Source organism: Eschscholzia californica, unplaced genomic scaffold, assembly GCF_041429995.1.
Source record: "Eschscholzia californica isolate CP2 unplaced genomic scaffold, dmEscCali1.0.p SCAF_2, whole genome shotgun sequence".
NCBI lineage: Eukaryota > Viridiplantae > Streptophyta > Magnoliopsida > Ranunculales > Papaveraceae > Eschscholzia > Eschscholzia californica.
In genome coordinates, this window is record NW_028238309.1 from 44,967,707 (window position 1) to 44,982,102 (window position 14,396).

At 37.4% G+C, this 14,396-nt stretch overlaps 1 protein-coding gene across 2 annotated transcripts; it reads right to left on the reverse strand.

Moving 5' to 3' along the window:
- Nucleotides 1-4,678: 4,678 nt before the first annotated feature.
- On the reverse strand, nt 4,679-12,300 carry LOC147558262 (ethylene-insensitive protein 2.1-like). 2 transcript variants are annotated; one of them, XM_086659835.1, is made up of 8 exons: nt 11,685-12,300; nt 10,394-11,037; nt 10,104-10,190; nt 9,850-9,960; nt 9,561-9,773; nt 8,819-9,019; nt 5,951-8,635; nt 4,679-5,432 (listed from the first exon to the last, which is right to left on the reverse strand). In XM_086659835.1, exons 2-8 carry the CDS (start codon nt 10,643-10,645, stop codon nt 5,037-5,039), a joined length of 3,945 nt encoding a protein of 1,314 aa, XP_086515961.1. In that variant the 5' UTR covers nt 10,646-11,037; nt 11,685-12,300; the 3' UTR covers nt 4,679-5,036. The 2 variants fall into 2 exon arrangements, with proteins under 2 accessions (XP_086515961.1, XP_086515962.1); XM_086659836.1 differs by having other exon boundaries at nt 11,246-12,002.
- Nucleotides 12,301-14,396: the final 2,096 nt, after the last annotated feature.

Genomic DNA, 14,396 nt, shown 5'->3' on the forward strand with positions numbered 1-14,396 from the left:
CATCAAAGTCAAATTATCAAAAAAAAAAAACAAATAATGAAACTAATGGCACGTTTTCATTAACTTGTACCACCCAAATGAGATTGTTGTTTTATGACTTTCAATTTGATCGGACGGTCAACACCTCGCCACATGAATCTTCGTTTCTTATGTGGTCAGGGACTTCTCACTCGTGGCCGTGTAACCACATTGACCACAGTTCATATTCTACCTTTGCTTACTTGTCCTTTTCTTTTATGAAATTACTTGTCCTTACAGAAATAAATTGGTGTTTCGTACTTGATAATTATTTCCGCATTTTCGTAATTCTGATTTAAACAAAAATAAAGACAGATTCTTTGAGTAGGATACAAAAAAATAACTGATAATACAATAGAAGAATGTTATTTGGTCTAACAAAATGTGTATCAAATGTTCGAAAAACCAAAAGACTGACGTCATGATAACATCATGTTAATGTTATATGCAAATTACGTCTTCTCATATCTTTTTTTGTCGAGCCAAATAACATTGCTAAATATAATATGAATTGTATTTAAAGTTCGTGATAATACCGTCAAACATAGGGTAAACACCTCGATTAAGTTGACAAGTTCATATAAAACACTAATGTAATTACCTCATCTTACAATTTTATCCAAAGGCTTTTTACCATCAAAATCGATTATCTACTATATTTTAAAAAGAAAAACACATTACACAAAAGAAATAGGAAATAAGAAAATTAGTGGGTTCTACTCTCAAAACTGACAAACAACCAACTACTTAAAGTCATAAAAGTACAAAGGGTATTTGTTTGGTTCTGGAAGAGGACCATTGCTGGTGGTTCAACTCTTATTTTCTTTATTAATTTGATACTAAAAATGATTGTAGGATTTAGAATACAAGAATTATAGTTAGGAAAGAGAACCCTAACTAATACAAAAATTGAAGAATATTGTATTAAGAATTGGTCATCAATCAAAATATAATTTTCTTGCCTCACACGAGGGGTTTCAATATAGTTGGGAAACCACCCTTATCTATAATCTTCTTTTATGTTTACTCGCACATTATGTGGTCATACATATGTCTATATCTATATAACAAATGATATATGTTTTGGTGCCATGTCATAACTCTATGTCATAACTTTGGTTTATAAATCTTAGTCGTCCAATTTTTTGTTGTAAATCACGACCCTTCTTTTTAAAGAGTCTTTGAAAAGATAGATATTTAACCGTCAGAATAACTACCCACTCCCTATAAACTCTCGAACTATTTTTCTTTCTTTCGTTTTTTCTCCCTTCAAACAACTCAATATAATCTCGGTTATTATTTTTAATATATTTTTATTACTTCAATATCTGTATAAGACCAAAATATTTGATAATTTTGTATAACATAAATATAGAAATTTCCGTGCCCTAAAGACACGGGCCATACCCTAGTATATTATATATAACCATTTTGGCAAAAATAACTTTGATCTAATGGTAATAGAAACCACCCGAATATCGTTATAGCGGAAAAATATACACGGTGGAATTGCAAGCCACAATCTTTGGTCCGTGCTTACTCTCTACTTTTGTAAATAAAATGTGAAGTCAGAGAAAAAACCAATTGGGATCATGTTTGAATAGCTCTTCTCAAATTTATTATAGTTGAGGTTTAATTTAGGAGCTTTCAACAAAAAACAAAGTTTAATTTAGGAGAGATATTTGGCCTGGACCCTTTTTTTTCCGAAATGATATATAGGGCGAAGCCCTTAAACCTACCAGATAGCGACCGAATAGTAGCAAGACATGTGGCAAGTTTGTTAAAAAAACGAAACATCTTCTCGTGTATTATCTTCAATCTGCTAAGGACCCGAGTTTCACCTTTAGTCCCTGCCTTAATCTCTAATCACAACCGTTGAAAAGTTTCAATGGTCCAGATCTAAAGACTCAGCTTCTGCCCTAAAATTCGACAGAAGTACATAACCCTCACTTTTCTCTATCTAAAAAATGAGAGAGGGTTCCAAGTTCCAACCAAGAGAAATTCATGGTGGGTGAGGTTGGAGGTTCTTTGTCTTCTTCATCAGCTATGTATGTTGAGACAAACAATAGCGGGGATTACATGATATGGGTGAGGTTCATGCCAAAGATAATGCAGTCATCTGTGAATAACAGGTGTTTAATGACTATGTTTGAGTTGGGCACTAGGAATCCGAGGAAGGGGTTGGACCCAGTGTTGCTTTCCAAGAGTCGGCTAGGCCCTTCCATCGCCAGGGTGAATAGGAAGGGGGAGAGGGGGTCTCCCTGTAATGCCTCTACTAATCTCGAATTTGGCCTGGGCAGCCATTGATGAGGACATCCATGGAGGAAGTAGACATGCGGGATTGAATCAGGGAGATCTAGTGGTTTGAGAAGCCCAACCGTTCCATAACCTTAAGAAGGAAGGCCCATTCGATGCGATCGAATGCCTTAGACACGTCAAGCTTAAGCTCGAACAAACCTTTAGCTCCGCGATGTTTTTTGAAGCAGTGAATAAGTCCTTAGTTAATAATGATGTTATCAGTGATCTACCGACCAGGGACGTAAGCTGCTTGAAAGGGGGAAGAGTTGGCAACTGTAGTTTGAGTCTGTTAGCCAAGATTTTGGTGATGATTTTTAAGTGGTGTTGAGTAAACCGATTGGACGGAAATCCACCGGGGTTTGAAGGGTTTTGGTTTTAGGTATGAGACAAATATGCGTATGTCTCGAGTGTAAAGGGCGCCGAGCAGTGTTAAAGAAATTCTGAACCATCCTAAAGATGTCTATGTGGACAGAATCCCAGTTGGATTGATAGAAAAAAGGTGGGTATCTATCCGGGTCTGGAGTAGCCGACTTTCAGGCTAAAGACCACCGACTTAATTTCCTCGACCATCGGCGTGGCTGTCAAAGAGTAATTGTGCTCATCCGTAATCAGAGGATGGACAAGGTCAAGATCTCTTCCGAGATGTGGGAGCCATCGGAGGTGGAGATACCTTTGAGGCGGGAGGTGAAAATGTCGGCAATTTCAGACTTCTCATGAGCCCAAGTGCCACAAATTTGCTTGATGGATGAGATTTGGTTTTTTCTATTTCTCTTGGTCGCCATCGAGTGGAAGTATTTAGTGTCGCGGTCACCAAGAGTGATAGGGGCATTGCGAGATTTCTCCTTCCAAATGCTTTCTTGTTGATGGTAAAACCTCTCGAATTTGATGATAATAAATCAAGAGGCTATAAAGTCTTTTTACATTAGTCTCAAAAGATGATATTACCCCTTGACTTATTTAAGGCGGTACAATGGACGTGAATGAAGGCATACTTCAATCAACTAAGGTATACTTTGATGGGGTTTATTAGATTAGGAGAATAAGGGGATGATGGCCTCAGAGGCACTCAACAAATATTTTTATGTGAAACTATTTCTTATGTAATCTCATTTTAGGGGAAGTCAATGGCGTCTCCTAATTGTGAGCATTATTTCTTGTGGTACTATTGTGATATATTCTCAAGTCTATATATAGAGAAGAAGACTTTTTGAAGAAGATAAAAATCAGTTTACTAGCCTCAATAAACAAAGTTAACTAAATTTGAGACCCAGACTCCATATTAGACATTTTTAAGACTGGACGATGTGATTATATTTTTAGAACCTGTCACGAAAAATTCTAGTTGTCTTATATTACTTCAAATGAATTATTTCATTTAGTGATTTTCTTTTTAAACCTACAATATAAAAGTATACTTATAGGAAGTATAGTGGAGGGCATGTAAACCAACCACTATAACAATAATAAATTGATAAGACGACTCATTTACCATTCTCACTTATTCTCCACTTTCAACTTATCTTCTCATACTCCTTAACCAGACGAAAAATAATAACATACTTACAGACAAACAGAGTCATAACCTTTACAGCACCTTGTAAATAATATTGGGGAGCTACCGTTGGAGAAACATTTTGGTTGTGAAACACTTAACATTAGAAGGGAGAAATAATATTTTCGCTTTAGTATTTTAAGGACTTTGAATTTTATAGTCATCACGTTTCAAACTCACAATTTTGAAGGACTTTTTCAACAAAAAAAAAACTTTGAAGGACTTAAGTCAAACTGTTGAAGTCAAAATAAATTGATAAGATGACTCATTCACCATTCTAGTCGCCTTCACAAACACCCATTATACATCTCCAGCGACCACCTTAACCAAATATTTTGCTCATCAATAATGAACGCATCAACGGAAGTCGTGTGAGTTTTTCTTTTTCATTTTTAGAGATCTTAATAACCTTCCAGTCTCTTGGTGGTGAAGTTGACATATTTCACTATTTTGCAATAATGATAAGAGAAAGTTTTCGTAAAATTTTATGAGAGAAGTTTCTGAACAAGACTGAAAGAAAAAGGAACCATAATTTAATCTAATAACATTTCTTGTTGAAAATTCCTTACATATTTAGACGGTTCTTCATATACATCATCACTCTTTGATTGAAACAGTATTTGTTTTGTTCTCTGTCTATGTATTAATATTTATATTTAAATCTCTAAAAGTATTACCTAATAACAATTTGGTACAGGGAGCCCTCAGTTTTTTCTTGATCAGAAATATAAGGTGGGGTGGTATCAAAGACAGAGGAACAAATACACAAATTCAAGTAAACAAACAAACAAAGAGAAAAAGGCAAGTAAATATTACAACAAACTTTATAACTCAGTTGAGATTCAATCATCTCATCTAATGGGAGGGATTTACTTGGTCCTTGGAGAATACAACATTTTAATCTATTTCACTTCTTCCCTATCTTCATTTCTGTTGCATTTTTCAATTCCAGTAAATTTTACACTTTATGTATGTATTCAAATAATCAGGAAAACAAGATTGCATCAGAATTTTTACATACAACAGTATTAATTGCACTCCAAAGCTCATCAAGAATCTTTGATCTTGAGATTTTGGATTTCTCCTCCTTCCTCCCAAACCAAACTAAAGATCTGACCAAGATTTCTGTCCATGAACCAAATGAAAGAAACTACTACACTTCCTACTTCTACAAGGCATAAGAGGAAAGCATAGGAACCTTATTGCGTGACCCAGATGCCGATTCATGGCTGGTCGTGGTGCCTCCTACTTTGTTTGCAAGTCGTCGTTTGTAACGCTTCAGGACCGATGCTAAATTCTCTTTTCCTTTCGGGAAAGCAACGTCACCTGCTGCAGTTCCTGTACGCCCTTTTCGGCAAGAGACTGCAATTTCCACGTCTTTGATTATATCAAGAAGTGCACTTGCAGTTGTGCATTTTCCTCTTCCTACTTTACCTGCTGTTGGGGGTAAAAGCCCGTTTTGAAGGGGCGAGTTCGATCTCTTTGAATATGCTGCTGGAACTTGAAGACACGAGCATGGTGGTTGGGGATTTCGTGGTTTAGAAAATGCTGGATCAAGAATTCCCTGTTGGAAACAAGTTCAATGGAGCAATTGAACGGAACTAGACTTACTAACACCAAATAAAAAAAATAAACTAAGTATGCCCTTATAAAGATAGTCCTCTTAGGAATCCATTATGAATATGTTCCGATAAGATCCCACCATCCCATCCTTCGGACTTAAAACGGTCACTGCCAACCATCTCACTAGCCTTTAAGTTCGCGAGAATAGGATGGTGACCCTTTGTTCCCCCACATTAAATGCCAGATAAGAGAATTGAACTCCGCCAGTGACAATGAAATCTATACATGTTCCTTCAATACAGTGGTTGGAATTTGGAAAAGATGCCAGATGATATAAACATGTATACAAGGATACTTGGGGCATTCACGGACTTCTAGAAGGAAGTTTGGGTCGAAAAATATGTTATTCTAGTTCTTGTTTAAGATACCATTACAGTAATCCCGCCTTATTTTCTACGGTTAGGAAGTGGTATGACAGTAAAAAGAAAAAAAATATAAGCATGTTAGCGGAACTTTTACCTGTAGCCGGTTGAGAACGTATGTATATTTTCCCCATAATTCTGGTCGGCTTTCCATAAGTGATAGCTCTAGAATGCGGTGAATGCACCAAACTCCAAAACTCACTATCAGATCAACTCGCCATACACAACCCTCTCCACAATGAGGAAGTGGAGAACCCAGAAATTTGGCACGATCGACCTCGTCATTCTTAGGAGGACTGAATTTTCTATCAGGGGACATATATAGAGACTCGTTAGTGTGAAGCACCTGGTTGACCCCTTTAATTTCAGTATCATAGCTCTCTCTTCCAGCTACTTGATCGATCAAATCCTCGTCAGCCCCACCATTGACTCTAAACAACCACTCAGACCCATCCAACTTCAGGAGCTTGATGATGCAACTTTTGAAGGACATAAGCATCTTTGATTCCAAGTCTGCATGAAATGTAGCTTCTTGCGCGACAAAACTCGGCTTTCTTGCCAATACTTCCTTTCCCACAATATGACTTTTCCCATCCATGCCGAATAACTGGTCATAAGGTTGTCTAGACCAAAGTGATCTGGTTCCTGAATTCGAACTCAGCTCTAAAGAGAGAGGATCTCTATAGGGCCCGGATGGGGAGAGTTCATCACACGTGAAAGGAACTCCTTGTCTGGATCCAGTGGTTGACTGTATGGATTTTTCATAAGCTGCTCTACCAACTGGCGGGCCAAAGCCCGGTGGACCACCCAAGTGTGATATCCTCTCAGTCGCATTTAAATCTCGTTGAGGACGTATAAGACCTTTAATGTTAGGCAAGCTATGGTACTTTTTCGTATGGGCTGTGGCCCCAACATTCTCACCAGGCCCAGATACTGAAGGATTGTAATAAGGTCTATCAGCTTGCATCCTGCTACCTCTAGCCATGACAGGGTCCTGAGTAATAGATGCATGTACAGAGTTAATCCGACTTGGCTGCATCTGCCCCAGAGCACTAGTATGAGTGTCTCGGTAGTTTCCACGCAGAAAAGATGAGGACGGGGATTTAGGGGTTGATTGATCAAATATATTGTTCAAGGAATCTGAGCTTCTATCTGCTGCAATCCTAGTGTGATAGGATGACATTTGATAACCATGTACAGTAGCTGGCTGGTAATTCCAGCTCTCAGAAGATGGTGGCAGGCGGAGACTAGAATACCGCTTCTCAGCAAAATCAGTTGTACTCCGGGAGGAGTTCTGGACATAGTCGTCCAGCAAATGCATTTGATTAGACAATGCAGGTCCTGTTTGAACTCCATAAGGCAATTCTACGGTTAATGGCATTCTTTGTTGTTTCGGAGAATCATAAAGATTTGAGTTTATCAGATATGGGGATCCTCTTTCTGGTACTGACGGGAAGTATCCAGATGATCCTGTACCTGAAGAGTCCATTCTTTGTAAAGGAACAGTGAGATTTATATCCATGCCAAATAACATATCCAGTTTTTTTGCCCTTGCTTCTTGAGTTGCTTGCCCATGGAAATCGTATAACTGCCCCCAGAACTCATCAAGAATAGCAGCTAACTGACGCCTGGCTGCACGACCTAATCCAGATAATCTTGAAAGGCTTCCAGGTCCATTACCTCCATCATCAGTTTTCCCACTGAGACTTCGAAATGATCCTGAACCCTCAGAGCTCAAAATTGGTAAAGTTGTAGATGATACCTCAGGTTCCCAAGTATCAACCCCCTCATTATACTTCACATTCTGCAAATCTCCATCTACCCTAACTATCTCTCTAACAGGAACTACTGATTCTGTTTTTGGTAAAGTACCAATGTTCGACAATCCGGCATTGGAAACCTCCTTATCTACAATTTCAACAGCCAACCCGACTTTGGACGATGATTCTTCTAAATGGAATGTCGGGGAGAATCGATTTGCAATACGGGTATCCTCAACTTTGGATATTTGTGTCTCCTGATCTGAATCTAAAATGGCTTCAGGCAAGTCAACATCAAATTCGACACCTGAGTTATCTGAAAAACTTTCAATGGACTTCTCTAGTGTCGGCTCTTCTTTTACAAGCTCCCCATGATATTTAGGCATACTTCTATCATCACTCTGTACTGCTTCTGAAGATTGCTCGAGTTGGCTATCCAAATCCCAATCCCATGCCTGTGCTTCTGGTCCAAGAGTTGCAGATTTTAATGGTGTAGCTGCTAACCAGAGCATCAAAGCAAGTGATGCGCAAGCTGTGGTGAGAAGAAGAGTGTAAGGAAGTGCAGTACTAGTTCCCATGTTCCACCTCAAATTACCAACCCAATCACTATTTCCAAACAATAACTCCACAACAAAGATAATATTTAAACCAAGCATCCCAATCAAGGTAATCAATGCTAGGAACTCGAGAATCTGAGAGATCTTGTGAACACCCATTATTGATCTTGATGAAGCTACACGGAAAAGAGGAATCACAGAAGATGGAAGCATCATAGCAAGTAATACTTGAGTGAAAATAAGTAGCTGGTATAATCCTTCGGCACCTGAACTCCATGTGCAATAAAGAGCTAGAACAATGGCAAAAATTCTAATTGTTGCACGATGAAGCCAAACAGATATATCCATCTTTAGTAAATCATGCCAGACTAATTGGCCGCCTAAATTCCAAGTTAATCCTGTTATGTGACTTGAAATGAACAGGATCAGGAAAAAGGCAAATGGAGCCACAGGACTCCCAAATACCTGTTCCAATTTGGAAACAGAAGTATATAAATTCCCATGAAGCATTGAATAGGTAAGGAAATCACAGAAATAACTGAACCATTTCTGTATTTGGAATAAAAAAATCATCCTAAGCTATGTCATGGATAACCTAAACACAACAAATAATTAGCTGCTTAAACCTTGAAAGAACCAGAATAATACCTGATCCATCAGCAGAAGTACATCTTGAAAAGTTAGCACAACCAAGCCGGCACTGTGGAAAACAGTTGCTGCTGAGCTCATCACCACATAATTTACCAAAAAAAGACCACTAAAAACGCAGAAGATGGCAAAAAAATGGTCATGGCATAACACACTCTTGGGAACATTTGGTGTCTCCAGATGTTGCTGTTGGTACTGCCTCTGGTAGTTCCAAATACTCAAAGTTCAGTAAGTTGACAAGGAAACTTGGAAGAAAATTGCCGAAATAAATTGAAGTACAACTCAAAGTCTGAAGGTATTAACGCCATAGAAGATAATCCATGGGGAACATTAATCCACATACTAAAAGCTCATATCACACAGATAACAGTTTTATATCATGATTATTACTTCGGTTAAATGGTTCTACCCAAGCTATGATTTTATATAATAGAAATTTCAAGCAATAAAATGAGTAAATATGCGAATGGTAGGAAGAAGAAATTCGTTACTACTCATATAGAACAAATTCAAGAAACATAGTCTTAACTCTTTAAGTCTTAACCATGTAGGACATGACTAGTAATGTTCAAATTCAAAATTCAGTACTATTGCCTAATTGACAAAAAGATAAACCATGGAGGACAAAGGCACAAAGTAGAAGTTAGAAAAGGTCACAAGTGGGCCTTATCACGAGTAAGAGAGACACAAAGTGAAAATCAAAAGAACACGAGATAAGGAGGAAAGGAGAAACGGCTGCTACCTGTACAATAAAAGAGTGGAGATAAAAGTTGTGAGGCATAATATTTGCCCCAAGAAGACTCAGGAGTGCTAACGCGCTCTCCCCACTTAGTTTTGTCAGCATCCTATTCGGAACAAGCGGAATTTCAGGTTGACTGATAAGAACTCCAAGCACGTAACTGAGTAACATAATGCCTGCTGCACTAACAAAAAGAAATTCTGCCTTGCATTTCACCTGAACATACCAGTAAAAGTCAAGAAGTGGACTTTGGGATACCTCGCAGTAAGAAAGGAAAAACTTATTAACATACCCAGAGGTTGTTAAGAAGTGGAAATAGAAGAATATCAGTTGCAGTAAAAAGAAGACAAGCAAACAGGTTCACTCCAAGAAGAAGGTTGAGTCCATATGCAATCCCCATTATCTAGCATAACAATGCAAATATATGTCAATTAGCCTTGTGAGTTTTTCATATATAGGTAGAAAACATATCTGTGCTCGAATTTCTAGTGACACCAATCCAAAACCAGAAAGATGAAAGAGAAAGTAATGAAGCAGGACAGCTACCATAGTCAGGTCCAAAACAAACACTGAAAGCTCCGCTTGAAACCCCAAGAATAAGCAAGTAGACTTATCATATTCCTCGCTGCAGATCTATAGTAATAGAAAAAGAAACAAAAATGGTGAGAAATGCAAATTAAACTGCAATTTTAAGAACCACAAAAGCCATGCTCCAAAGTAAGGACATCTAAAAGCTTTCTTCTCCATTATCAAGGTGTAGCAGGGTTAAGATGCAGCTGAAAGCTACCTTCAATTTACAGATCAATGTTTAAATGGAAAAAATAAATATGCAATACCTGGGCGAGATTCTTTCCAGTAACAGCACCGATACGAGCGGCTAGATATTGACATAAAATAGCAGCTAAATTGAAAAGAAGTAGCAATAACACAAGATCGAACCCAAAACGAGCACCCCCTTCAACCGCCGCAGACCATTTTCCAGGATCAATATATCCTACTGAAATAAGAAGCACTGGTCCGACAGCTGGGAATAGCCGAGGAGCAAAACCTGAAACCTGATTATTGCTTCCACTGCTACCGGCTTCCATGTCTAGGAGTGTCTTCACTAGAATTTACAACTCTTAAAGCAATTGACGAGTATAAATCACTTCTAGGAAATTAACGAACTCTTAAAGAACTACAAAGATAAACACACCACATCACCAGACACACATTGAGTAGCTGGTACACTTTTGCAGCACCTCTTCACATGTAACTTAGCAGGATATCTATGACCAATTTGGTTAACCATCTTTACAAGCAAATTTCGTACGGTAAGATCCAGATTGTTCATCTCCAGAGGGTAGATAGTGTGCATTTGTGCCACAAAGAGTTGGAAACATAGCAACTCTCAGCTGTTCTTTCGATTATACTTGCCAAACTCAAAATCTAAATAGCTTCTCCTCGAAACTTCTTTTCTCTTCCAACTGCATTCAGAAAGCTAGAACAAAAAAAGAAAACGATATGATCAATTGAAGATTTTCCAATCTGCCGGGAAATGTGTGTATCGGTACAAATTCATACATAAACCAGACACTATCCACATGAATTCATGAATCAGATCATAGAATTCTTTTAGCATATAATTGCAGATTCAACAGCATCAAAAAAAGATTCAAAATCAATATCAATATCCACTGGATATATACCCGAAGCATAAAAGAAAACCCAAATCCAGGGCATACTATGGTAAACACAAATTTCAGCAAATTCCAGCTACCATGTGATTCTTGAAGAACAGTAGATAGTAGAGTTAACCACAGAGAAATCTGATGATACCCTAAAAAGTGAACTTTTTTAATTCAGCAAAAACTAGATCAGCTATCCAGTTCACATGAAATAAGTGAAATGAACTATTTGGAAACAAAAGTTAATTCCATCAATGTCATCCAGATCATCAGATTAATAAGAATAAAAAAATTGATAACAAAACCCTAGAAATTAATGATCGAAACAATTGAAATCAAACTGTTGATAGATCTAGAAGAAAATCAAAGAAACAATTGGAGTTACAAATTCTATTCATCCATATAAATAGGTAAATTAGGGTTTGATGAAAGATGATACAAGTAGTAGTACTAGTAGTACCTTTTAGGGTTTCCCGTTAAACTTTGTTGTATGTTAGAGAAGTAGTGAGGAGGAGTTTAATGAAACTCTTCTTCTTCTTGGTTGATAAGTCCATCCGAAGTCTAAAAACCAATCTAGAGAGAGAGAGAGAGAGAGAGAAAGTGATGGGAGGGGGTTTGTTTTTGTTAAAAGGACTCTAAAAATAGATCAAAAAGAGTCAAAACTAAAAGCATTTACTGGTGAAAGAAAGAATGGAGAGAGTTTTTAGAGAGAGAAAGTGTTTTAGAGAGACAGTTAAACGAATTGATAATATTATTTTTTTTCTGATAACTGGCACTTTCTCTCTCATCTACGCACTCTTTTGTATTTATTGAGGATCTCTCATCTTTGCTTTTATTTTTCCATTTCCGACAACCAGACTCTCTCTCTCTCTCTATTATCTTCTCTTCACTTCTCTTTATTGTCATCCCGGACTGAAAGTTTTCTCTTTCTCTATGTCGCTAGATATTCTTCGAGATCAGTGAAATAACAAATAAGATGATGAGTCAGTCTAGAAATCGTCCTCCTCCCGATGACAAACATTATTTTCGTACTATTATTTCTTTTAATTTTGGGTTCTTATGGTCAATCTATAGCTAAAACACACATTTAGTCCGCCCTAATAATATAGAATTTTAAGCCAAAATAATAATAATGATGGATATTCAATCTAAATTGACCATATCAATGGAAAAAACAGATCTCTATGATTTCTATTTTAATCACAATACACATTATAACTTTTTATATAACAAAAAATCCACTTTTGAAAATCAATCCCCAAAATTCTCTTTCGTTTTTTTCAGATTTTTTCGATTGATTGCAAATTTAGTATATGTTTCGCAAGATACACGTTATTTAATATCAATTACGCATATTTCATACAACAAAACACATTTAGTATAGTTAAAGTGTGTCTAGATGTCAAGGTTACAGTGTTAATCTGTTTATTGATTCTTGTTAAAGTTTCATACTTTATATCACTTTTTATATGCGTTATACATAACACATTATGCATTAACAATGTTTCTTCTATACGTGGGTAAAGTAGGGTCCAAATAAAAAAAGTACTAAAATTCCTTTTTCTGAGAAGATTGGACTCTAATCCCTTTTTGAATTTTATTTTGGGCCTAAAACTCATGCACCCTATTTCTTTTCATAACTTAATTTTTTTTAGTTTATTTTTTAATAAAAAGAATAAAGTATATTCTTTATAATGGAGTTAAGGGTGGCTAGTTCTGAAAATTAAAGATTGTAGGTTAGGGTGACTCCAAGCCGCGATTGATTGAGAAATTATTTGTAAGGGAGGCTAAATTGTTAGTTAGAGTGACTCCAACCAATATATGCCTGTGAAGGTTGGTTTAAAACCCCCTCCTTTTACGGATTTCTTTTCAACGATATTCGAATAATTTAGGAAGTTAATTAGTAACACATGGTAGATTGTTAATGAGGCTATTTAATTTGATTTCGCGATGCTCTGAGTTTGAACTTATTTTCTTTTCTTTGTTAGTATTGACGAAGGGAGTTTCGGGAAAGTAGGAGTTGTGAAGAGATCTTTTAGGAGAGATTAAAGAGGTTCTCTTCAGATTCAAGATATTGAACGTTCGGTGATTCAATTCGTGAAAACGAAATGCTTAAAATTGTTGTCGTGTTTAACGAATATTGGGGGTTGTTGAAGTGAAAACTCCTTCATCTAGTGCCAAATAATGACGTGGAAAAATGGTTTTTCTAAATATCTCATAGAAAGTTGATCCTTTTGAACTCTACCGAACTTCAAAGGCAAAAGACGAAGAAACAATCAGTTCATTTCCAGACCATGGGTCACAGATGGATCGGATCGAAGGGAAACCCTTCATCCTAATCTGTCATCAAACCAGCAGTCGAAGTCAGGCTAGCTTATTCCATTTCATTATCCAAAAAATCAAGCCGAAGGGCTTTCTTTTAAGTAAGTTAAGAAGAAACGGTTAAGTTAGTTGGTCCAGGGGCTTCTACAACCATATTTAGAATTTTCAATATTCCTTTTTATTTCTAATCAAACAAATGACATCTTCTTTTGTAAATCCTAGCTCGGGACGGACTTGAGGGAAGTGGTTTAGTAAGATACTTTTTCTTCCTTTCTGTTGCATTACCCCCCTATAAGAAGGATGTCCTTCCTGAAATTAACGTGATCTGAGATGGCCAGGGGGACCTGCAAAAAAGATACCCCAATGCTCCAATCAGTCAAGTGTTGCAGGTTATGAAGTAATTCAATGAGAATGTGAAAGATTCGCCCACTTTTTTTGCACCCCTGATGTGTTTATTTATTGGTTTGGAGGGCGGTGGCGAAGTACTGGCTGAGATGATGCAGTGTGACGACACCAACTTGATGAGAGTCGTGTGTTATGGTCGTTCGAGGATAATCTGATCTAATGCGAATCTTTTGACACTGCCGTATCATCAGACAATAATCGTTTGTGTATGATTGGAAGATGTTTGGCGCTTCCTGGCCCTCCATATTATCGTCATTCTCTTCAGGCAGGGCAAGTTTCGCTGTGTTGAGTTGCCTTCTGCAGACTTTGCTCTTTTGTTTCTCAAATCAGAGCCGGCCTCTGAGGGCAGAGATGACTCACCTCTTGCCTCGAGACAGAGCAGAGTTCAAGGCGCCTACCGGACTTCGCCAATCCCCTCTAATCTATTTCAAGACTCAAACTTGGC

Bases quoted from the DNA above. Each gene is read 5' to 3' on its own strand.
- LOC147558262 (XM_086659835.1), bottom strand. From the start codon at position 10,645: ATGGAAGCCGGTAGCAGTGGAAGCAATAATCAGGTTTCAGGTTTTGCT. The intron at 9,774-9,849 runs GTATGTTAATAA...TGGTATGTTCAG, and splicing joins CACTTCTTAACAACCTCTGG to GTGAAATGCAAGGCAGAATT. The intron at 9,020-9,560 runs GTAGCAGCCGTT...TGGAACTACCAG, and splicing joins TCCACTCTTTTATTGTACAG to AGGCAGTACCAACAGCAACA.